This window comes from Tachypleus tridentatus, chromosome 13, assembly GCF_004210375.1.
Source record: "Tachypleus tridentatus isolate NWPU-2018 chromosome 13, ASM421037v1, whole genome shotgun sequence".
NCBI lineage: Eukaryota > Metazoa > Arthropoda > Merostomata > Xiphosura > Limulidae > Tachypleus > Tachypleus tridentatus.
Window position 1 is genome coordinate 153,946,176 of NC_134837.1, and position 26,653 is coordinate 153,972,828.

The following is a 26,653-nucleotide window of genomic DNA, read 5'->3' on the forward strand; positions in this document are numbered from 1 at the left end:
CTCTTTTCCAACGAATATTGTGCTCGATTGTTATAGTACCCTTACGGCTAAAAGGGCATGTATGGTTTCGTGCCCACGGATTTCGATAGATGCTCTGACCACCAAGTTACTGTCACGTAGATAATCGCACATTTTTGTTTCTCAGTTCATTTTATAACTAATCTTTTTATTTAAAACTTCTATTTTGTAAAAAAAAATGTCTTGTCTGTAATAAACCTTGAATAGCTAAAACGAAAACAAATATAATTGATAAAGGATAAAAGAAAGATAGTCAACGATCTACTTTTTCATATTTAATTTACAAATGTATATTTATTTACATAACATGTAAAATTAGCTCAAAAATTTTGTCACCATGAAATATGATCCACAAAAAAAAAAGCCAATGTAACTAGTAGCGAAAAACACGACACAAAGATATACATAAAATAGTAACAATTGTTTTAAAATTACAATCTTGTTAATAATAGAAAACAAAAAAGAAACTGAAAACAAACATTTCATATATTTTCTTCAAAATCTTATCTTTTTCAATATTTTCCCGTATAAGAACTTATTTGCAGCTTACTATCATAAATTAATACTTCAGATTTATTTGTTTCAGTACTTAGGCACAACTCTAGTTTCAAATATTTCAGATCAACATTTTCAAACTAAAATTATCCTTTCTATGAAAACCTTCTAGCACACATTTCTTCCTAACAAATCATGTAATAGAAAACCTTTTGAAGATATCTATATGCCTTTTTTTTATATACTGTGACTTGATTCAGTTATTTATTTTACATTCTTCATACTAGAATAAGTCTTCGATTATTTATTATTTTAAAGATACTATTTCACTTTGTTAGCACAACATATCATCAATTCACTTATATAATTTATACTTTTGACTGAACAATAAGCACATTGCCACCTGCATTACTATCACAGCATAAGCATGGGAAGAATAGGTTGCAATCAAAAGGTTTTTTTACTGAAACTTTTTATTGAATCTTAAAGTTTTCTTATTTGCTTTTACGGCAGTTAAACTAATGAATCTTGAACAACATTTTAATCAACCAAATTTGGGAAGTTAAACATCCTAATAAGACAAAAATTTAATCAATTCCAAAAATAAAAATGGACTCGACAAAGTATTGATAACTTGTTTAAATAGAATATATTGGAACAAAGAAGAAAGTAACTGACTTAATTTTTGGTTATCAAAGATGAATAAAATACTACTCCAATTTTTCCAATACAGATACCAAATGTTAAGTATGAACAAAGAGGCCACACAACAGTTTTACAGATTATAGAAAAGGTGCAATTTTGTGTGCATTACATTATCGTGTTAATTTTCTATTGCTTTGTACAATATTTACAAGTAACATAACTTTAGTTTAACATAAACACTGTTTCTTGAAAACTTTCGTCAGATTTATTCTAACATTAAATATGTTTTTAATTTTAATGTATTATTTATGTTTTTCTGGTAAATTGCTATATATACTAGGTCAAAATTAATATTACACTAATATTTATCAACTAGTATGAACCTTAACAATATTACAACTACTGATTTCAAAATAATATAGTTACTACAGATGAAGCTGGTGAAATAAAAAGAAAAAAAAAATCTTGTTACATCATAGTGCAAATAGTGGAGTAAGAGTTAATGCATGAAAAATCCTAACAAGCATCAATATTAATGTCCTAAAAAACAAGCTAAATTCTTGTGAATTTTTTGCAATATTTTAATATATTATTTGAAGACTACAAAATTTATTCTACTTAATTTGTGGTTTTATGTATTAATAAGTTACCTTATTATCACAGAAAACTTCAGAAGAAAATATACATGTTTAAAATATTTAAGATTATTTTTATAATTCTGAGACTTAAAATAATACTATAGATTTCCTTTATTTCTTTGACCAAGTACACCATGCTGATGCTGGAATTATAAATTAGCTTGAATGAATAAAATGCCCAGTAGACAAATGTTTGCATGAAACATCAAGTCATCAACGAGAAAAACAAAAAACTTCAATCTGCTACAGATCAGATATGATACAACTCTTTCTTTTAATTACAAGTAAGAAGTTAAAACAATGGACTGAATACAGAATATATTTTTAACCATACACATACAAGCACTTTAACTTAGATAATCTTGCAAAGAACAAGGTAGTTCAAGTTTTTCTTTCTGGATACAAAGATGACAACAGATGAAGTAAGGAACTCTTGCATTATTTTGTTCACTGCTAACTGTTATGAAGGATGCTGTGACTGACTGGAAACTTGAACTTTAGCTGCTGATTTTTGTTGTAATTGAGTCTGAGGAATTGACTGAAGTCCTCCTTTTGATAGTTTATTAAGGGTCTCTTGAGAGGCATGGGTCTTCAGAATTCCATTTTCATATTCCAGTTGTGATATCTTCTCCATCAGCTCTGAGATTTTCTCCTTTAAGACGTCCACTTCTTCTCGAACAGCAAACATAAGGTGGCTCTTAACTAAGTCCTAAAAAATAAAAACTTTATTCAGAGATGGAAACCCAAGTAGACCCATACATTTAGACAATTATGCATAAAAATAAATAAAAAAAGATTTTAAAATAACATTCAATGACTTTTTTTTCATATGTAGATTCACATTAATGAAAATATTTTCTCAAGAGCAGGTCACAGGAAAAAGCTGCATATTGACACCAGAAAGAGACAGTTGGAGTTTCTCGCACACATTATGAGAAAAGAAATTAAAAGGCTGGTTGTGAATGAAAAGACTGAAGGAAGAAGAGACCATGGAAGACAGAGGTGCACTTATATTAAGAGTATTTAAATGTATGAATGTATAGTTATTAGGAATTCTTTGTTTCTCAAGGAGAAGGGATCTGTGAAAGTTCATGAACATCCTCTTTCGATATGGCACATGGGGGAAGAGGTATTGACATTAACAGAAAGATATTTAAATTGATATAGCTAAAATAGTATAATATGATACTATCATAATGTAACCAAATATACATACACATTGAAATCATCTGTAACACCAATGTAGGCAAACATATGGTCAAAAACTATTAACAGTGATTCAGTTGTATTCCATACAGCTAAAAACAAAGAACCTGTCAAACTCAAGGTTATTTAATATGGTAATACTTAAAAACATACAATTTTCACTCATTATTATTATTAGTTACTTAAGTCCACTGGTCTTATAATACTTGTATTAACATTTTCTTTACAATAAGTTAACAAAAACAGTCCTACACGATTAAATTGAATTCATGCTTAAATCTGATATACAAGAGCCAATTAGTTGTGGGTCATTCTTGTAGAAAACAAAACATTTTACCAATATAAAAAAAAATTTCAATTCCTTTACAGATTTAATTTCAAACTTATATTTTTACTTTTCTCCACTATCGTAATAAGATTGAATAAAATGGTGTATTATAGCAATTATAATACAAAAAATAACCTGTAATAATTAACAATACTCTGATAACATTGATTAAAAGATACATTATGGTAATTCCAATATAATTTTAAACCTTCAGTGGCTAATTTGGTTTACTTTGTAATCCAGTTCATTCTTATGAAAACCAGAGTTGTTCAGAGATATTCAGATCTCTTCACCTCACTTGTCATTGAGGGTAATTGAAGCAATGTGAAGAAGACAGACAAAAAAAAAGTTTAAAATAGTAATTTTAAGTGTTTTTCTGGTACTATGGTATACTATGCATGAAGTGAAGGCACCTCAAGAAGTCCAGGAAAGCCATTATGGTACTTAAATGATACTACTCAACATGACTACAATTACAAATTGCTTCCTTACTTTGTGTATTGTATATCAGTTCATAAAACCATGTGAATCACATGAAAATATTTAAGTAGAAATCATGATGTTCACATCAAATTTGAGACCAATGTTTACTAAAGTTCTATAAGAGAATACTCAAAGTAAAAACAAATTATTGTTGGGAAATTTAAAATTGTAAGAAATGTGCACAATGTTTGAACAATTTTGCTCAATATATTATTTGATTCTCAAAATTATTCTTATTAATCTTATATTGATCATTATGACCTTTTATCAATAAAGTTTCCAGTTGCTAAATTTCTGTGAACACTAAGTGGTGTAGGACATCTTTATGTGATATTTGTTAAAAAGATATTAGGAGGAGAATTTCCACAAGAAAAATAAATTGTTTTGTTTAGGTTTAAAATATGTTCATCTAACAAATTTATTTTTCATTTAAAAAGATCATTTAGTATTGTAAATTATATATTTACTGTGTAATGTTGTACAACTAAAAATATTAAAATTACAAAAACCTCATTAACAATAAATTATTTCACTCTCAGATACTATTCTTACCAAAATTGCTGTGGATTTTATGAACAATTGTCTATAATTTTGCAAAAGATTAAAACATATCCCTATTTGGAATATCAATGAATATTTAATAAACAAAATTTGCTTTCATGTTAGATTATGAACTCCAAATACAGGGTTTCATCATTTTTTGGTAAAATGTTAGTTAAATATGAGCATGAGATAAAACTGTGCGTGATATGTTTGACATATTAGTCAAGTTTCCTTTAGTTCATAAATGTTATACCCATTTCTCAATTTTTAATAAAAAACAATACTTTGAACATTAAAACACTATATCAAAAGAAGCATATACATATTCAACTGAAAGACAATACACTATACCATATCTAAGTTAACATTCAAATCAAAGAAAATATTCCATATTGGCCTAATGACATACATGGTTTTATGAAATATCTTATAATTTCTATGTACTGTAAGTAAATTTTACAAAATAACTTTCTTTGTTGCTTTCCTTGTAACAAAAATTTAATTATTATGTTTGTAGAAGGAAAAATTGGTCCTTGTGATGGAAGTTTGTTTTCTACATTACATTTAGCATTAAATTATTTTTACACCATCTTGATGAAATTTTTGTTTCCAAACGTTAAGCATGTATCTTTTCTATAAATAAGTCAGAATGGATATCAAAGTTACAGATAAATAATAACTTCAATATGCAATTCATAAGGTGCAAACATTGAACTGTTCATAAATGATGGAACAGGAATCAGTAAGAACATTACCAATAAGGTAAAGACACATGATAAATAATCTAAATATAAAAGACATTTAACTATAATTATTGGTCAATATAGCTTTGTTTCATATTTTAATTTCATCCAAATCAATTTTTTATCTGAAAGGGGACTCAAAACCACCTGGAGGGGTCAACTCTTTTAACCACTCACACCAGAACACAGCAGTGTGTTGTTTGTCAGTCAATTAGTAGGTACTAAAATGATGTCACATAAGGGGCACTTAACGTTGCAATTTGTACTGACTTGGTGTCAGCAAAAGTGTGCACACACCATGAAACAGGAATAATTATGTACTCTGTACAATACAACACACCATTACACATGAACTTCAAATGCAAAAAAAAAAACTTGTTACTCTCAATTTTAGTTTTACTCTTCAAACAGAACACTGCTACTCTGCAGAAGTAGATCTAGTATGTACTGATTAGATGAAGAGGTAAGGTCTGTGTAAGTGTATAAAGTAATCTTGTTCTATTATCAAACATTACATTATTTTCCTTTAGGTAATGGACAGAATAAATGGATTTCAGGTGCAGAAGAGTAGGGCTTACATTACATTTCAACTAATCAGTAAGCAAAATTAAAAGTAATCAAATTTTATTGCATATAACAAGTCTGATTCAATATAATTTTCAGATTCTTACTGACTTCAAACCTTAAAGTAAAAATAGTCCAAAATCTCTCTTCCCCAAAAATAAGCAAGCTAGATTTTATGAAAATCAAAAACAAAAGAATATTTCAAGAGTAAAGAGAGCAATTTGACCTCAAGAATACTAGCACATTTTTGCATAGTCTTGAAGTTTTTTTGTGGTGTTGTATCTTCAAATCTAGTGTCTCCAAAATGAATACTGCTCAGCCCACATATAATAAAATACTAAATGAAAAGTATACATATGAAAACTTAAGCTTCAAATGTTACTAAGTGTACAAAATTATTATACCATTTCAAGTTTTAACCTATTGCAAAATGACTTAATTTTAAACTGTACCATTGCTTGCTCTATCTTGTTATCTATTGCCACAGTGCTGGAACCTGATGGTGCACTAAAAATATACAAATAATGTGAATGAACATGAAGTACAGAAGTAAATTCACACATATAGAAGACTCAAAGCAATTCTAGACAGCATTAACTTTTTAATATATGTTTAGTAGTTAATTTGATATATATAAGGATATCAGAAATTGTTCTTTTTCTAATTCCAAACCAGAAATTTTATTGGAGTGCAAAACATATTATAATGTTTGCTACTATTAAAAAAGAGAAAAATTGGAAATTAAAAATAAGTCTTATATTAATAAAAGATATCAATGACTTATTATATAAAGATAAAAGAATGAGCTACTGTAAGGTTATGGACACACACACATACCATAAAAATATGATACAAGATTTTTTGCAACAGTAAATATACACAATCTTTTCATAAATCTTTTCAACAATATGATTTTTAACAAATGCAAACAATTTTAAAGTCAAAGAAATAATACATTTAATATTTTGCTAATGCTTTAACTATTATGCACTACAGTTAGTAAATTTATTAATGAATGCAAAAGATATTAAACTGCTAAATTACCACTTTGTTATTCACCTTAAAAATTATGCAACTTGGTTTCTTGCATGTGAATATTTATTAATGTTATTCATTGTTTAACAAAAAATTGAAAGTTTTACTTGTAAAAATGCTCCACTATAAACACTAAATAAACAACCCCATAACTTTTCATAAAAGAATGTGATAGCTGCATCCTCTGGTGATAAACTAAATGAAAAATAATTAGAACTTTTACCTATATTATCATCTTACCATTTGTACACATACATCATACGAGTTGTTTAAGTATCTTGTAAACATTACTTTAAAATTACATTTCCTCATCAAGAGAAAATTACACTTTACTGAATGTATTAAAGAAAGAGGACACATCATGTTGGAGATATTTATAAATACATCAACCTTCATCACAAGGTTTTGACAAGTGTTGTCATTGATGAAATTTTGTTCAGTTTCAACAACATGAAAACGAGGGTATTAGTTTCTCTTTCAAGTTTATTTTTCATGATGTACAAAATTTTAAGGTGCAACATCTTTTTTATAGAAGTAACCATGAAATTTTGTTTTCACATAATAAATTTTGAAATATGATACATGCCTACTGAATTGCACATTTTCAAGACTGTTGTTTAAAGCCCTAATATTTTATAAACTTACTCTCTAGTGCCCTCCTTTTGTTTTTGATGTCTCCATATCAGGGTTTTTAATAAAACTGAAAGGCAAACTGGAGTCTTTCCTCCTCTGTAAGCTTTCTAGAGTTATTTATAGTTTATATTTGACTACAACTGTTTAGAAAAACGAAATAATGTTCACGCCAGACTCTCTTTACACCAAATGCACACAAAACACACAATTTGGCCATGCAATTGAAAGTATTCACTCGATGAAAATCCTAGTGAGCATCTGAGACTTACAGAAGAGATCTTTTCTTAAAAAGTTAGGAACAATAACGCCTGAAATAAAGAAACTATAATTTCGAGTCAAACGCCTTTACCACACGGCCATGCTGGGCCCGAGAACAGTAGTACAGGTTACGTTGTTTTTTTTAAATTTATGTAATAGACGTTAGCGTGCGTGCGTGCGTGCATATTATATATAAATGAACAAAAGCATCTTTAATTTTGTTTGGGCTTGTTTTGTTCATTTAAATGTCCTCACAGATTTGGTGTTTTTCACATAGTCCTCTTTGATTTGATTTTATTGACTGTTTAAGTATTTATTTTGTATACATATGCTACAGGAAATTGTTAACGGCCACATGATAAAGCTTGATTTTGAGACTAGAATTTTCTTTGAAGTTTAGTAAACTATTTGACGATACTAAACGCACGTTATCAGAGTAGTAGAATGATTACTAACCCTCTTATAGAAATGGATTGACTGTTAAGTTAGCGAGTTTGTTAGTCGATTTGTATTTTATGAAAGTTTCGGGAACATCGAGTTCGTGTTCCAACAAAGTATTAGAGGTACGGTAATTACCGTACGTACCAGAAAATTTGTAATTAAGCGAACATTTAGCATATGTGCGAAGTCAACTGTTAGTTCGTTGAACACTATAGGTTGTAAAACTTGTAGTTGAAGAAACAATACGTTTATCATTGGGGATTGGGCTTTGCATTACTTTCTATAAAGAAACAGATACTGTCATTACATAAACCATGCGCTACTTTTTTAATTATGACAAAAATAAAAATCAAGTTATTTCTTTCGTACCTTGATAGGAGAATATCTAATTTTAGTTTTGCGTTGGGCAGTTCATTCACCTTTTGCATATAGACCATCACGAAACCAAACAAATGCTTCGATAACTGGATTTATAACACATGAAGGGTTTCAGTCTTAATACAAAACTCTTATTGCTACAATAAAACCTTTCGGCATGACTGTGTACATATATGATGATCACGCATGTATCTGAAAGTCTCACAGAATTGAACCTTTCATATCCCTAGTACCAAGACTGTCGTATGTGGTTTGCTTCTATATCATTCGGTATCAAAGGTCAGCATAAATGGTGAACTAAAACTTGTAACAACCAGGGCGATTAATATTACTTTCTTTATACGAGCAAGCTTATGAAATAGCATTTCTTTAGACAAATAATAAATATGTAATAAATGGATAATTGCAGAACTATGTTAAACAGGCACACGGCTTTCATGCAACTTGATAACTGCTTCGATACGAAACGAGCGGGAAGTTCCAAGTCATGAACGTACAAATTCCGTCGAGAGTCAGCAAGCCCTCCGTAACAAACATCCTTGTCGGACCCCTTCCCTGTCTCTATTTTTAAACAATTTAAATAATTTATTAAAAAGAAGGTTCTAAATTTGGGCAGCAACGAGCTTATGAACAAGGAAAAGCCATAGCAGCAGCTCAAAGTATAAGATTAAAAACGTCAATAACGAGACAAATATCTATTAACTATTAAATCTATAAAGTAATAAATACCTTAGTTATTACTCAGGTTATTATTTCAATCAATGAAGATAAAAGTTAAAAGAAAAGGAGATTTTATACAAGTAAATAAAGATATAGCCAAAAGGTGCTTTGCGAGCTTTACGGTATAACTAGTTTCCATTCGCCCAGGAGTCTGAGCAGTTACCCCTCCCTCTATCGACGGGTTTGTAAATGTACTTAAGCAACATAATTTTTATATTATTTTATAATGACTTGAACTTTTACGTTAAGCTTGACAGTCATGACTAATTTAATGTGTATAATATGTGTTACAACTATAAAAACAACAACTGGGGTTTTATTACAAAACTAGTTCAACAGAAAAAATATTGATCCAGCACGAGCAGTGTAACTGAGGTAAACGTAAATGAAAGCACATACGATCACATACTACATACTTGTATAGGTTAGCACTACAAACGTTTCTGTTTTAATAGCCTTTACAGAAGTAGGTGTACGTCTACCAATTAAGAGAGAAAACTTATGCTAGTTTTCTTAAGTACCACTTAGCATAAAATATTTGAAGCCAGGTGGTAAACATGCGAGTTTAATATGTAGAGAACACCTGTCTTTTACTACCGTTGAGAAATGTTTTTCCTATGTTCGGTCTATAAAATATGGATACTTTAAATATTAAGAGCTTCTGAATAAAAACAAGCTCACCAGAGGGGCTGTAACGGATTTACTGTCATGTATTTATTATAATATCGATTGCTGTTTCAGTTAAATATTTTCTAATGCATGCAACTTATTGCGTTAAATGTGTTGCGGAAGAGTGTGTGTTTTCTTATAGCAAAGCCACATCGGGCTATCTGCTGAATCCACTGAGGGGAATCGAACCTTTGATTTTAGCGTTGTAAATCCGTAGTGTTACCGCTGTACCAGCGTGGGACGTTGCGAAAGAAATTTTATAGAAGATTCTCGAGCGTGAGAATCAACAATGTACAACGTATCTTAAATACCAGTATTGTTCCCTTATGCTTATTAACCGGGAATTGCAGATTCTTGAGTGGAAATATTTATAGATTTAGAATACAAACTGTTTAACTTCAGTGAATCAACTTCGGACGCTAACATTTCTATAAGGATATTAAATATCTTCATCTGTGAAAAACTAAGTTGTGAGAAGCGAAATAGCTTATCCGTTAAGCGATTGGTTTGGTTTGAATTTCGCGCAAAGCTACATAAGGGATATCTGCGCTGACCGTCCCTAATTTAGCAGTTTAAGACTAGAGGGAAGGCAGCTAGTCACCACCACCCACCGCCAACTCTTGGGCTACTTTTTTTCCCAATCGTTAAGTGAACTGTACAATATCAACATAGAATTCGTTCATCGTGAATCATTGATAAAATATTCAATTACAGATCAGATAGATGACAGTATTGTTTGTTGTAAGTTCGTAATACTTTGGAATATAAATTATTATTTGTAATAACCGTTTAAAAATTGTATTGCTTTTTGTATGTTGAAATAATTTAGTGTAGAATATCCTGCTTGCGCAATAAAATTTGAAATTAAAATAATTCAAGCCTGTTCTTTCTTTTCAAAAGTCAATGTTGAGCTTTGTCTGCGTGCGCAGCTTTTCAAACAGTAGACAGACGAACACTCAGACAGACACCACAGTTCGCAATTACATATCTGCGACAGGTTAAAAATCATTCACGTGTACCATTAACTTCACGAAGTAGACTAAAAATAATTCACACTAAACTTGAGACACCCCTTTTATAAAGAAAATTATTTTCACGACAGTATGTCCACAGATTTATGAAAGTCTAAATTTTACAAGCAGAAATGTCAAATAAAGCGCAAGAATTTTTCAGATTTTATGCGTTGTTTTATTTTGGGAGCTTACAGATAAAAGCCACAACGACAGAGCGTTAAAATATGCAGGTCAACACTTTCACTAAGTGCTGTTTTTTGTTTGTTGCATTCCAATTCCTGATAATTAGGCCACACACACTCAGTATATCTTTATGATAGTATTAAAACCAAAAAGTCACGATTCAGACAAACGGAAGTTGTAAAACCATTTGAAAGACATTTCAAATCTATGCTTATTTTCCTCCATTATATACTGATCAGTTTCCAATTGTAACGCTTAAACTATAAAGCATGATACCGTATTGGGTAATGAGATGAAATTACATGAAAACAATATTTTAACAATACCATTCTTAATTTGTCATAAACGGTTAAAACACAACGTCTTAACTAAGTCTTTCTATGTTTACTGCTAACTCAGTCGACGGTAGAAGTGTAAAATAAACAAATATAGTAGAAATGTTAAAGTAACATTTAAATGGGATCCAAGATTATTAAAATTAATAACAGTCATACTGTAGTGTAATATCATATTTAGCATCCAATACGGTTTCGTGCTTCGACAACTTTGGCATTGCACACCCATTGTACTTGATGTATGATAAATATCTAAAAAAACAACAACAAAAAACATTTCACCAAAAAGTGTTCATTGTAACCTAGACTATAGTACTAGCCTCACCTACAGTGTAAGACACAGTGCAGATGAAAAAAATGGAAGCTCGTTCTGGATCAATAAATTAATTATCTTTCAAGTTTTCATAACCACAACTGGAAACTAACAATAAAAACGAAGCACATGAAACTACTGAACTATAAGGAAAATCAACGTAATGTAATTCGTCAGTACTTAAACTAAATGAAGTGTAACTGTTCAGCAAATTTTACTACATACACCTACATAAAAACGGTGTAAACTTCAAACCCAACATTCATAACTGGCTAAGATAACCGACTAGGCTGAATTGCTTTATGCTTTCAAGCAAAAACTGATAACTTTACGATCTTGTTCATCGATAAGTTACTAAATCGTGAAGAAGTTTTTTTCCAAGAATTCCTACGAAAATACATAACTGTTACATTAGTACGGGTATGTGAATCACTCTTGGCACAAAATAGAGCTTAGACTTATGGTTATCCAATTCATTTACGTAATAACAAAACGATTAAACAGTAATTGGAATTTAAAATATTTTGGATAAAACAACGAAACATCACAGATATTACGCAATGTGAATCACTCCCTTAAGGTGCTTCTAGGCAAATCAAATACCTTATAATACACTAGGATAGAAAATGCAAATGGCTGCCAATTCATTCTGCGGTTTGCACATTTACAGACGATATTTCACTCCACTGTTCTAATACGATCACCAACAACAGTAAGGCATTCTGGCACTCATGCTGCAGGCTTAGAACTAGTGCCGGTAAGGTTCAAACGTGTTCCCTGCCACTCGGCCGAATAAGCTGCTTCCACCGGCGCATCTTTAATATCTCAAGACACTTAGTAGGATGTGACGCGTCCCTCACGAACATTCCACACACGTTCTATAGAATTAAGCCCGATAAGTGTTTATAGAATTTCATTAGATCCTCCCCTCTTCCCATTCGCACCATGCAAGAGGAGATCACCGTCTATAACGATGCAGACATAATATATGGCATTAAGCACTATCATTCTAAGGTGTAAAGTTAGGTACGTTCACCAATTCTTATTTCTTTCTGCACTTACACTACTGTATATAGAAGTGAAGCACCTTAACGTCACCTACTGTGAACAATCTAAGCACTTTGAACTGAGCACAAGTGACGACAGAGACAAGGTTGTACGAGACCATTTATTACAGACTGAATGACCAATCACTGGCGTTTCACACTCGATGGCTGATTATTAGAAGCCTGATATGGATAACATTAAACTGAGGATAGGGTTGAAATTACTTTATAATGGCAGTGTTATCATAGCTATACACAAATGTCGTTTATGTATTCAGTTAATGTCAAGGGTAAAACTATTTTACTGTATTATAAATTAATGACAGTATAGATTATTTGATGAGAAGTAGAAACAACAAACTTCAAGAAATGAAACCGTTTAAAGTGTCTTGTCCATACGCTGCATCTTTTTGTTTATTATTCTTTGAATTAAATAACTAGTTCATGTTTATGCACCAATCACAGCTCTGGAAGTCATTAAAAAATACATTATTGTTAACCCTTGTTTGGTGTTCGAACCACTGATATTTAAGTTTGGCACCTCTTATGATATTATATGACTATCAAGAATCTGGAAACTATATTGTTAAATTTCTTTAACCCTCATACCAGAAATATATTAAGTTCTAAGAAAAAATAAACTTGCAATAGATGAACTATTTTTTTTTCTCAGATATACTTGTGGCCAAGAAATAAATTTGAAGAAAAGAGTACAAAGTGAGTGTCAAATTTACGGTAATTATATCAGTTTCATCCACAAAGCAAGGATTTCAAATGATATAATTAAAAGAACAACCACGAATTAATGTCATCTGTATATACATCATAAAATATCCCCTCCTACCGGCTTGTATGAAGTTCATTCTTCAACAGAAGAAGAGCAGAATCTGACTTTCCTAAACTACAGCTTACAAAAGAGAGCATTACAACTAGCCATTTGCTATCTGGTTCCTAACTGAAGCGTGGCGACGATTCTCCATTACTAAATACGGCCAATTCATTATTGGGTAATGGAGTAACAGTTTAAAACTTATGACTACAAACAATAAATATTAAGACTGTCTACCACACTTTCGTTATTTATATTTTTCAAGGCTAAATCACATCACAAATACGTTTGCTTCATGACTGTACAATATAAAGGTGTAAAAAAAACAACTAGGGTTTTACATATTTAAAAAAATATATTCATTGGAACATGCGTTAAATCACACATATAACGTATTATAAATTAGCAGCAACAATTTGATTTAAAAGTTGAAACAGTAATAAACTTTGGTAGTAAAGCACACCTTTATGGAAATATTACGATTTCATCTTGAATATTTGGAGGTTAAATAATCATTAATAATTATATACACTTTCATCTGAGCATGTTTCTATACTGAGCACATACGTAAGTGGCTACAAACATTTTTATCGTCGTTATGTGGGTTAATATTAACTACAAAAAAAGTGTTATTACTTTAAAAACTAATCATGACGAACTAGTGAACTAGTAAATTTTTTACATCTGTTACACAACATATAAATGTATCTCAGGACGGCTGGTTTGTATGTTTGTTTTGAATTTCGCGCAAAGCTACACGAGGGCTATCTGCGCTAGCCGTTCCTAATTTAGCAGTGTAAGACTAGAGGGAATGCAGCTAGCCATCACCGCCCACCGCCAACTCTTGGGCTACTCTTTTACCAACGAATAGTGGGATTGACCGAACATTATAACGCCCCCACAGCTGAAAGGGTGAGCATGTTTGGTATGACAGGACGGTTGGTATGGGTGTTAAAACTTTTACTAATAAAGCGCAGAACAACGTTTCGATCTCCTTAGATCATCTTCTCTGCTTTATTAGAAAGTGTTAATATCCATACCAGCCGTCCTGAAATACATTTTTACTTCAAGTGGGTTTCTCGTCATTACGAAGAACATGCAGGTATTCAACTGCGAAGCTATCTTTGTCGCACGTTTCGTTACAAGTACATGGATACATCTGTGCTTAAACGAAACGTTCTGTAATAGCTTACCCGATGAAGTTTTTGATGAAGCAATAGACGGAGAACAAAGAATTATCTGGAAATTTAAGATCCAGTGTGGATGGGAAAGAAGTATGATTGTCACTACAATCCTGTTGTATATCGTCATCCACTACACTGACTTGAACTATAGCGTTCATGATGCTGTGTCTTATGGATTTTCCGATGGATGTTTCAGCTTTACCGTTTCCACTCTTTTACAATGCAGCAAAAGACACGAGGGTCAAGTTCTCTGATCAACATATATTCTGACGTATACGTGTGATCACTGTTAATGGAAGATCTCAGGCCATCTGACGATATGATGAAAGCCAACTGAAGTAGAATGGCTTGATAGTCTTTGGACACAAGTACAAAGAAACGAAAAGGGGAGAAAAACCCGGCAAAACGAGTGTGACTGGCAGAAGATAAAAACTGTCGATAAGAAAGTACGGGTAGTTGTCACAACCAGCCAAAGGTTGAACTCTAGACAAGTTACTATTATTCAAGGCTTGAACAGCAACATTAAACTGCTGCCTTACAGTGAAATACCTTGTAAACTCAGCTATTTCACTTTTGTCTTGCTCTCGATACAAACGACCTTAAGTCGAAACACGTATAAATAAAAATTATGATAACTAGCTTTGGTATTTACCTCACACGACTACTTAAAACTGTACAGAACTCACGATTAGTGTCAATAATGATAAAACACACTGTTTTAAAATAGGCTTTCGCTACGATAATATCCAGACTCAAGCGGATCTGTCTTCTATGTGAAACGATCGTTCGCTGCGACCAAATACTTAGAGTAGCAAGTTGCATGAGCGCTCTCTCATTGGCCAGCGTCTAAAATGAAGCCCAATTTTGTTGAGTACTGTTGGGGAAAACTGGTTATATTGAACGACTTTCAGAAGTCGATTTAACAGTTTTGTTTTAGTGTAAAGGGACGTAAATTCAAATAGTTATGATTTATTAAAACGGAATTCTTTATTTCATTATTGTAAATGCTGGTTTTACAAACAAGTGAAAAAGTTTTGAAAATGGATCGAAATGTAGTTTGACTTCTCCACACGTCAGCACTTTCTAACAATGTTTCAATCCTGAAAATTATAAAGCTAATACACCAAACACAATAAATATAGTATCCCACCTTTCCTCTCTTGAAGAAATTACCCTGTGTTGTACCGGAATAATGAGGACTGACATGGCTACAGTCTTGGGGCTCAAAAGATTTGGGAGGGGGGATCCTCAATAACCTGATTTTTTTTTTGAAAACACAATTCCGTTGATGGGTCCTTAAAAATTCATTAGCTCTTATGTCACCAGTAGGCTCAATCCAGCCCATGTTTGTATTGACAAAAACAATCCGGTATTTTTAACATTAACAAGGTATTTCCTTTTCATACGTTATCAGTTGGTAACCATGTTAATAAAATAAATCGGATTACCTGATTTTGTTTTAAAATGTATATAAATTCCATTAGATCATTAACACTGCATAAATAAAGCACCCTTGATAATGGACTCTACCAGCACAGTACTCTCGAAGTACAGATATAAAACCTGCATACGACGAATACAAGCTGTAATTAGACAGTTTTAGTCGCACGTTATAATCGGTACTTTTAGCAAAATCAACATGTTGGATAAATTCGACTCTCAGTTTGCTTATTGTGTTTTGCTTGTTTTTCGAATTTCGCGTAAAACTACACGAGGGCTATCTGCGCTAGCCGTCCCTAATTTAGTAATGTAAGACTAGACAGAAGGCAGCTAGTCATCACCACCCGTCGCCAACTTTTGGGTTACTCTTTTACCAACGGATAGTGGGATTGACCGTACATGGTAATGTTCCCACGGCTGAAAGAGCGGGCATGTTTGGTGAGACGCGGACACTCTGCTAAGAGCACGTGTGCAGTTGAAACTCGTTCGCTACATACTAAATTAAAACAAACAGAAGCTAAAGCTATTTATCTAACATTTCATATAATGCTATAAGGGACTGTGTGTATCGTCTGATGTATACCAATACTATGGCTTGTCTTACCCGGTGGAGTAAGGGAATGTAATGGGGCCAAATACAAAATTAGATGAATAGCCGGCATTAGTTGGGGCCAGCAGTGGATGCCATGAGAACGGTTAAAAGTGGACCATTTACTTTCTGGCGCGTTTTGTTCGAGAAAAAAGTACGATAATAAGAAACACGATGTTCTGGAGAGGGGATAGTTTGGTAACCAATTAAACAGTACCTAGATCTTTATGTATGCTTGAGCTGTATGTAATTCAAGTATTGGCGATCATGTGGAACTAGCTTATCGGTAACCTAAGTATCAGAATAAACTATTAGTTGCAGAGCGTAAAAATAAGAATGTATTGGTAATGAAAAATTATGACACTTCCAAATATAAACAGGAATACAACGAATAACAGATCAGGATAAAAACCAGACAAAAATACAAATAACAATGATTTGTAAAGAACAAATAAAAAATACATCACTTAAGTAACCAGAACGGGACAGGTGATAACGCCTGGCAAGAAAAATAACCTTTAATGATAATAACTGATATGGAGAAAAAATACAAGAGGTAATACTAATGGTAATTGCTGGAAATAAAAAGTAACAATCAAAACCATTAGTGGTAACAACCGCAAAAAAAAAAAAAAAAAAAAAAAGGACACGATGGTGTGTAGTGCAGCCCAAACAAGCTGCAGAACAAACTAGCTTGATTTGTTTGGAATTTTGCGAAAAGCTACACGAAGGCTGGTTGCACTAGTCGTCCCTATTTTGCAGTGCGAGACTTAGAGAAGGCAGCTAGTCATAACCACTACCGCCAACTCTTGGGCTACTATTTTACCGACGAATAGTGGGATTGATCGTCACATTATAACACCTACATGGTTGAAAGGACGATCAGGACACACTGCGTGTTAATGAGCGACAGTTCAGCAATTTAATACTTTTTATAGTTCGCATTGTGTTACTCCAAACTATCATTTTCAGTGGTTGTGCTCTACTGGAACCTTGCTTTACTTGCCAAATTTTAAAGCAATCCATTAAGAAATATACGAGATATAAAATCTATAGTTTTGATTGAATTTCTTGAAACCAAGCAAACTAGATTAGCAATTTATAGTTCAAGTTTTCAAAAGAACCATACGAATAGACAGTTATTATTCATTGCCAACTTTTAAACACAGATTTGTTAAATTTTATGAAACTCTCGTAATTAGATAAGGTTTGGTCACACATGATATTAACTTTAGCAGTTCGCTTAAATAATGATACTTGATGTGGTTGTATCGAGTGCAGGCTGGTGATGACAAGAAACTGTTAATCTAGTTTCTGTCGTTACTACAGAGGAAGTTATTGTCACTGTTTTATATATGAAAACTTCCATTACATATTTTAAAACATCTGATCGGTTTTGTAAAATATAGGTCCGTTCCAAATAAGGTTGTGAAACTAAAGCTAATGTTGTTTGCTATCGAGCGTCACTGTTACTTGGTGTGGTTTACTGGTGTGTACTAACAAAAATTTCATGATATCTAATTAAAAACTCCTCAGGTGCGAATAAAGGTGTGGCCAAAAAAGGACTGGACGTGTGAATTAAAGGAATGAAATCAAACTGGTAGCTACGCTTATAGCACTGATAATAATTTTATAGCAAGTATTCATTCATTAGTTAGCTAGGCTGCGTATTTTATTTAAGTGTAGCCATCAGACTAATGTAGCCAGTTTTGATTTCATTCCTTTAAGTTGCATCCTTAATTCATTTTTGGTTGCACTCGCACACGATTTTTCAGCGCATTAATAAAATAATCAATTGTGTAATTATTACCTAAAACCAGAAAAAATACAAAACTTTTAATTAAGTCAGAGGTCGCTTTCAGTGTATTAGTTTTATTGTAAAACATAAATTGATGGATAATAAATAGTTAAACTAAGATCATATCTATGTTTTATCTCCTTAAAATATTACTAAATCTTTTTTTCGTTCCTTCCCTTTCTTACACTAATAATTTCTGTTTAACTTTGTGATTCTTACTAGTATCAGAGCAGTGTAACTACGGAAAAATAAAACGCAAACTGGAGCACAAGTAACGACAGAACACAGAAAAATTTGCACCTAACAACACGCAGACATACGCAAATTGTTTAGAATATCCAAGGACATATTTTTGATACTTTGAGATGCTAAACTATCCAATACGTATTTACAGTATTACGAAACTTACAAAAGTTAAGCTTCTAACTAATATTTTACGGAATAACCTATTTTTAGCCGCGGCATATTGGCTCATAGAATGGCTCCGAGTTTGTTTGTTTTTCTTTCAAGTATATACTTCCAACTCATAGCTCCGTCATCTCAAATAATTTGTTTAATTTCGCACAAACTTATACGAGGGATATTTGCGCAAGCCATCCCTTATAGATTAATTTACTCTAATTCTGCTTAAAAAGGAATTTCAGTTTGAGGGTGGGCTGGTAAAGATCCTGATGAGCAATAAAAATCGAATCGGGTAAGCGCGCGTCCCATACTTAATATTGCTGGCACATAAAATATAGTCGATAAAAAAAGAGAAAAATGTCTCAGATCAATTCTGTCAAACAATTTCACGTATCACAGCCATTGATAACTCCCTCTCGTTCTCTTTGACAACAGCATTGACAGAACTGGATTCTAAAGAAATGCAGACGTTCATGTGACCAACATTATACCTATCCTTCCTTGCGCCTGGTAACCTTAGAAGTACTTTACATAAAAGGTAGCAGACCAGTTCGAGCCAACTTTAACTAGCGGGAAATTATGTCACCCTGTGAAGGTTGTAACTACGCAGAGCATTTACGTTGCCAGGTCAATACCGGCATACAATTAAAAATAATCCTCGCTTTTTGTGTAGAGTCGACGGAGGGAAGCCCAGTCTTGCACACGTCGTTCGATGGGTACATTTTCACGAAGTACAATTAAAACGTTTAATTTTCACAATTTCACACATGAAACAATACACTATCATCTGGCACAATTAGTATAAGTATCCACACTGATTATCTTAAGAATGATGTGGTATAAATCACTCTAACCCCAATGAGAAGCTGTCAGTATATATAGCAGTTCTTCCGCTATGAAGTAGAAAAACAGTGTCATGGTAGTTGAAACTAATTTAATTGTATTTTGTAGTATATTATTAGTTTCCTTTAATAATTGTGTAGTTTATTATTTAATAGTGGTCAGTGTTTCTTTATTCACTTTCCTGGCACCGTTTATTGTTTTATTTTCATCTGTACGTGGCTTGACATCGCAGTTTTAACAAATCAGACACAATCTTCCTATTACATTTACCCTAACATTTTCCATTAAAATTGTGTGTGCGTGTGTGCACTTAATTTTTCTTAACTGACTGCGTATAATAAATAAATGAGACTTTTATTAGGGCAATGTAATATGACAGATCACTAAAGTAATTCCAAACAAAAAATATCATTTCGTATTTGTAAACGGATTAAATGTCTTAAACTTCCACATAATACATCATTATATAGAAACTAGTGGTCATATTAAACTTACAAGCAAACAGAAGTACATAACTGCAGAGAAGCGGTTGGTGACACCTACACGTACAGTTAGGTCGAATTATACCGCTAATTGATATTATACAATAAAAAACGATGTCTACAACTCACCACGTTCATTGACGAAACATGCGATCAATACACGCAATTTTCACACAATTGTAACAAAAAAGTCTTTACAATTGACTAAAATTTATGAAGAAATATACATACCTAAAAAAATTAGCTACCTTAGAAACTACGCACCAATCACACTGCTGTCATGGCAACGCAGTTGCTTGGAAAATACGATCGAAATTCAGTTTCTCAAAACGTATACAAACATGGAAACTTTGGATAAATAATATTACAATAATATATATTTGTATAGAATACTATTTCCCCAATATGTTTAAATTTATATCCAGCATTCACATTCATTTAGTTTACACGATTTCTCTTTATTGTAATATGAAATAAATGAAAAATACATAACCGTAACATTGGCATTATGCAAGTTTTGGATTGGCAGTTAATGCCAAAGTGTACTTGTCACATTTACTTTACATGTAAATGCTTTGGAAAAGAAAACAGAACGTATAACTTTATACAAAATATTATATTAAATCTAACAAACATATACACGTACTACGACAATGGTGCGTCTCGATACTCAAAACACACGGGTTTCAAGCTAACACAATCATTTCAGACGTTTGTAATCTACAAGTTCACAATATGTCGCCAAATTGGTGTATTTTATTGGAAAAGTAAAGATACACAGAGTAAGAGTTCGAAAGATGGATTGAACAAGACTTGACGAGGTAAATGTGTGCTTGTACTATCAACACAAACTTAAGACTCATTTCCTAAAACATTCAAATTACTTATTTGTAAAAACAAAAAACAACAAAACTTTTTTTTCTGAATTTCGCGCGAAGCTACGCGAGGATTATCTGCGCTTGCCTCCCTTCTCTCTAGTCATCCCCACTCGACGCAAACACTTGGCCTACCCTTTGACCAAAGAATAGTGGATTGATCGATACATTATAACGCCTCCATGGCTGAAAGAGCAAGCATGTTTAGTGTGACCGGGATCAAAATCCGCGACCCTCAGACTGCGAGTCGAGCGCCCTAACCACCTGGTCATACTGGGTACAAATAAAAATCGTATTTCACTTTTTTACCACACTAATTTTTCGACGGCTAACTTGAGTGTTTCAACGTAGTTTTATGTATTACAACTTTTCAATTTACAGAAGGCCAAATAATGTACTTGATAATATCTATTTGTTGCTTATCACAGAGCTACACAATGAGCTGTTGCTATTCCCGCTTTAGGTATTAAAAATCGATTTTTGCGTCACAAACCCAAGACTTCCCGCATAACAATGAATATACTTTAAGCTGAGAATAATTTTCAAAATTTAGAAATACTGTGGAAAACATTTTCGATGTAAATAGAGGTGGGGAGAGGATAAAACGAACTAATTGAAAAACTCAGGTAAAAACACGAGTCTTTCAATTTTACACGTGTTGTTGCTGTTGGCAAATCACTACAGTAGTAATTACCTCCTTATCTCCGTGTTTAGTGTTTTTTCTGTTTTAAATATAAAATATATGACTCATCACCGTCGTTCTATGCACTATTTTCACTTGGGTAATTTCTTTAATCGCACCTTAAAGATGCGTACGAGTTTATTTTAAGATTCCTGAGTGGTTCACAAATATGAACATCTCACTACACTTGAAGTCAAACGTCCACTAACGTAAATACAGAAGTTAATAGACTCGTATGGATTATATATACACTTGAATAACAACACAATAAACTAGCGTTACTGACTCGGTCATCACTACTGTTTTTAGAACACGTCTTCCCCGCTTCAGTTAACCATTTTTTTTCTCGAAGTATGCAGTGCCTATTAGCATATTATGATTTACAGCATTATATGACGTTAGCATACACAAGTGAACGTATTATTCTAAACTTAGCATATTCCGTTTCAATCAGTTTGTTTTTCTGTACATATATTATAAACAAGGCTACAGCTCATACAGTTCTATTAATAAACACAATTCACTGATAATGTTTCCTTGATTTTTCCTGTTATGTATTTGATTCACACGAATAAATTTAAATATCAGTTTACAACAACATGCCTGCCACACACTAGCTTCGAAAGTATTTTGACTTAGTGGTATTGTGGCTATGAAAGAGCCATTCAACTGCTCTCATACTGCTTTGAACTGGTTTTTTTTGTGACCTCGTGCTTATCGTGACCAACCATACCTTTCCTGGCTCTCACTTGAGTCGTATATCTAAAAGTAAAACTTAGGACTATTTACGAATTGTATAAAGTATTGCATAAACTGTAACCTAAATACAAGATCTAATCTTAATATTTCACTACAAAGTTAGTCCACTGACAGATAAAAAGAGATGAAATACATTGAATGTTACAGCTACAAGAATTGTGTTTTTGATCCTGTACAAACTATTCAATCATGTACATTATATGAGTACATTTTTTTATATACATCTTATGTATCGAATATATACAAAAACCCTGTAAATAAACAAGGGTATTATCTAATCATACATGGCAACTAGTCAAAATTTAAAGTACTTACGTTAATCATCTAGGCAAGTTATGTAGTTTTAACTTTAAAAACTATCCAGCATTCCTTAAGGGGTGCCTCTGATTTTAGTGCATATTCTAAATCCCAACCCAATTACAAGTTTACACCCAAGTAATGAAAATACATCACACAATGAATTTTTACTACAATTTCCCCTTTTCGTTTTTCTGATAATATGATTTGTTTTTACATTCACTTTTTAGTTAGTTGTACCACAGTTAGTGAATGTGTGCAAATGGATTAAAGTACAGTTGCTTTACTGCAGGTAAATTCATTAAGGTATAAGTATTATTAAAAACATTTAAGTATGTTTGACCATATTTGATTTATTCAAAGAACTTTGTCTGATATCACTTACTAGCTCAAGACATTCTTTAGATTTGGTTTCAGTTTTTTCAGTATAAATGCTGTGTTTATTGTATTTAGAACCCTGAATTCTAGAATTATAAGCCGTCAAGCTTATCATTGAGCCACTAGGAAAATGCAAGTTTAATAACAATATTTAAGAAATGTTGTAAGCAGTGATGGGTTTAGGGTTGTAGGGACCCAGGGGCAAATAATTATTGCAGGCCCTACATTCCACGTAATTTTACATAAAACAAAATTATCAATGGGCCCCCATTAAGACCATGGGCTATAGACCCTACACCTATATATACCACTAGTTGTCAGTTTAAATGCATAAATCAAAGAAACAGAAACATGACAAAAATTTATGGACTGATTGCTTAAACTTGAGGCACAGAAAAAGGAAAAACAGTGGTCTGTAATAAAGCCTTTACATGTATCATTAAATTTCATAACATTTTTCTTTGATACTAATATAAGAACTTTGTCCATTAATATTACATTAGATACCAAGCCAAACACATTACTGAAGCATACAAGTGTATAATAAAATCTTTTCTCTAATTATTTCTTGATCAAGTTAAAAACTGATTCATAGTTCAGTAACCTTTCTTGTGATATGTTTTGCATGTAACTTGGGATTTTACTTCTACCTAGTTGTTTAATCTGAGGTTTACAATCTGGAAAATATGTCTATTACATTGTAATATCTCTCCCAACCACCACTGAAATCTTAACTTTTGAAAGTATTTAAACTGTTTTTCAAAAATGTCATTATTAATAAACATTTGATAGATTTTTCTATATTGATTAAATAAATTGACAAAATTTATATGAACTGTATAGGCATTTAAAAAACAAACCTGCAAATATTAATGTAAATTTTCTTTATTTGCACACATTTAAATTTTTTCTTTTACTTTTTCAATTAAAATTTGTTTTCATTTTTTTTCTGTTCAGTAGTTTTTACAGATTCTGTTTACCTGCACTCTGAAATCTTACATTACTATATTAACAGTATATCCAACATCATTCATTACAATAATCTGGTTCAATTCAATTTATCAATTTTGCAACTATATACCAAAATTGGTTCACAAATTCCCTTTAATTTGGAGTCCTTAATTTTCTTTTTACCATTATTAATTTAATGAGTTAGAAATTATTTTACTTTACATAAGGAAGTGTTTCATATTATGGTTATTTAACACTAAAAACTTACAGTCTCACATCTGTAATCTTAAATAAGCTATTACTACATCACTATATTTAAATATACAAGATAGTAATTAACATATCTCATAACACTCTGACTGAAAATATAGTTTATTGTTCCTATACCTATTTCAAGAAGTCTTCCACCAAGAAAGAAAATAAAATTAATACCACAAAGTAGTTATAAAATACAAATATGTCATTAATTTTTACAATCTTTTTTCATCTCGTACCTTAAGAAATAAACAATGATCTACGATTGTTAACTGCTGTCTTCCATATTTTGTTAGCTCTCATTCAAAATTTTTTTACTTGTTCTTCTGAAAGGTTAAATTTATTTATCAAGATACATGTTACATTTTTTTTTAATTTCACAACTTATTTTTTATTCTTCATGCACACTTCATATAATGAAATGATTTCTTCTACTTTGGTCTCTTATTTTGATTAGCCTATTTTTAATAAATTATTTTTCTCAATAACCTTGTAGGAAAGAAGCATCACTTCCTTTTAAGTTGCTTTTTCAGGGGGGAGGATATACAAATTCACTTAATACAAAACTATGCACAAAAGAGGTGAACTTAAAAATTCTGTCAGTACTTGTGGAGAGTAGGGGTTAGGGTAGCATAGGGCTTTAAATAATAATTTGAAACACTTAATTCTTTACTACTTTTGTATGATGTATAGTGTGAAGTGCTCACATGTATTGAAAAATATACGTTTAGAAATACTTTATTTTGGTCAACATAGTCTAACACTATACATTAGTCTAGTGAACCAAAGAATAATCTCTTAATATGACAAGAATTGTTCAAATCTGAATAGAAGCATGTTAGATTTGAAGTTTTTATATGGACTTTTATATAAAAGCAAGTCCCATTTGAGACCTTTCCCATGAAGGATTTTATTCATGTTTTCTGTTGAACTACTGGGCTAGATGAATTTGCCTACCATGCCTCCTTAGTAACTTTAAGATAATTGGTTAAATAACATTTAATGCCTATTCCTTAAGTTAAAATATTTAAGAAAGTTTATCTAATGGGTCTTGTATCTTTGTTACATCTATGATCATGAATAATTATATCAAAACTTTTCTAATCTGCACCTCATATCTGTATCCCAGATTCATGGACGAACCCTTACAGATGACAGATGTGTTAAACAAACCTTGTAGTTTTTGCCATCTTCTATATCCACAAACTAAACGAACTTTGGATAGTCTTTGGTGTTGGAAAACACTTCACATAAATGTTAGCAAACATCACTGCTGATTCACCAGGGTTGGTGAAATGTCAAACACTGCCCTTTCTTTACTCTTTCCTGGGTTGTGATACAGCATCACCATTTTGTGGAAAGAGAAAGAAAACTGCCTTTAACATATGGAAAGTTTATCTAGTAATGACATTGGATTTTTGTGACCTATCCATGGTGCATCAACAAATTACACCTAAGGATATGACACTTAGAGATTTCATTGTGCTTCTGCATAATCAAACATGCTGTTTCCCACAGGTTAACCAAGTCCATCAAGCACTCTGCTCAGGTACACAGTTCACTGCAAACATTCTGCAGAGCCAGGCTACTCTTACAGATCACATTAAATGTGCTGCTTACCATGTATGGGAACAGGCACTAACATCATAGAAACATTACCAAGTTTGACTGAATGGAGATGGAACTTGGCTACAGAGGGCTGCTGAATGGTAGAATAGATCATGCTTAGAGTCTTCTAACACCTGTTGTGAACTTATTCATTACAACTGCAAGAAAGTCTGAAGAGGCTTCTGCAAGTGCAGCAAAGCTAATCTGATTGACACATTGTCATAAGAGATTTGATTTCTAGTAATGAGTCAATATGCATGTAGTCAGAGAATCATGTATCTGGTTGTAGAAGTTTAATATTTACATGTTTTGTACTTATTAGTATATCTATAATAATGAATGGGCATATCTGTGGGTCTGTGTGATCACAATAACTCCAAGAAGAAAGAACCTACAAACCTGAAATTCTACACATTAAATGGACCTTGAGGGTGTGCATTTGAGTATTACTACTTATTGGTGTGTGTGCATATTTTGAGGTTAGAAAGTGAAAAAAACAAATGAATATGTGACCACCATAGCTCCAAAAGCAAAAAACAGAGAAACCAGAAATTTTGCACACATACTTAGTAAACTTTGAGGGTAAGCACCTAG

At 32.1% G+C, this 26,653-nt stretch overlaps 1 protein-coding gene across 1 annotated transcript in view; it reads right to left on the reverse strand.

Moving 5' to 3' along the window:
* Nucleotides 1–280: 280 nt before the first annotated feature.
* Nucleotides 281–26,653, reverse strand: part of LOC143240733 (uncharacterized) — a 58,359-nt gene continuing 31,986 nt past the window's right edge. The window contains exons 3-4 of the mRNA XM_076483664.1: nt 6,116–6,170; nt 281–2,505 (exon numbers count right to left, since the gene is read on the reverse strand). Of these exons, the coding sequence (XP_076339779.1) occupies nt 2,257–2,505; nt 6,116–6,170 (304 nt within the window). The 3' untranslated portion in view covers nt 281–2,256. The remainder of the gene's footprint in view (nt 2,506–6,115; nt 6,171–26,653) is intronic.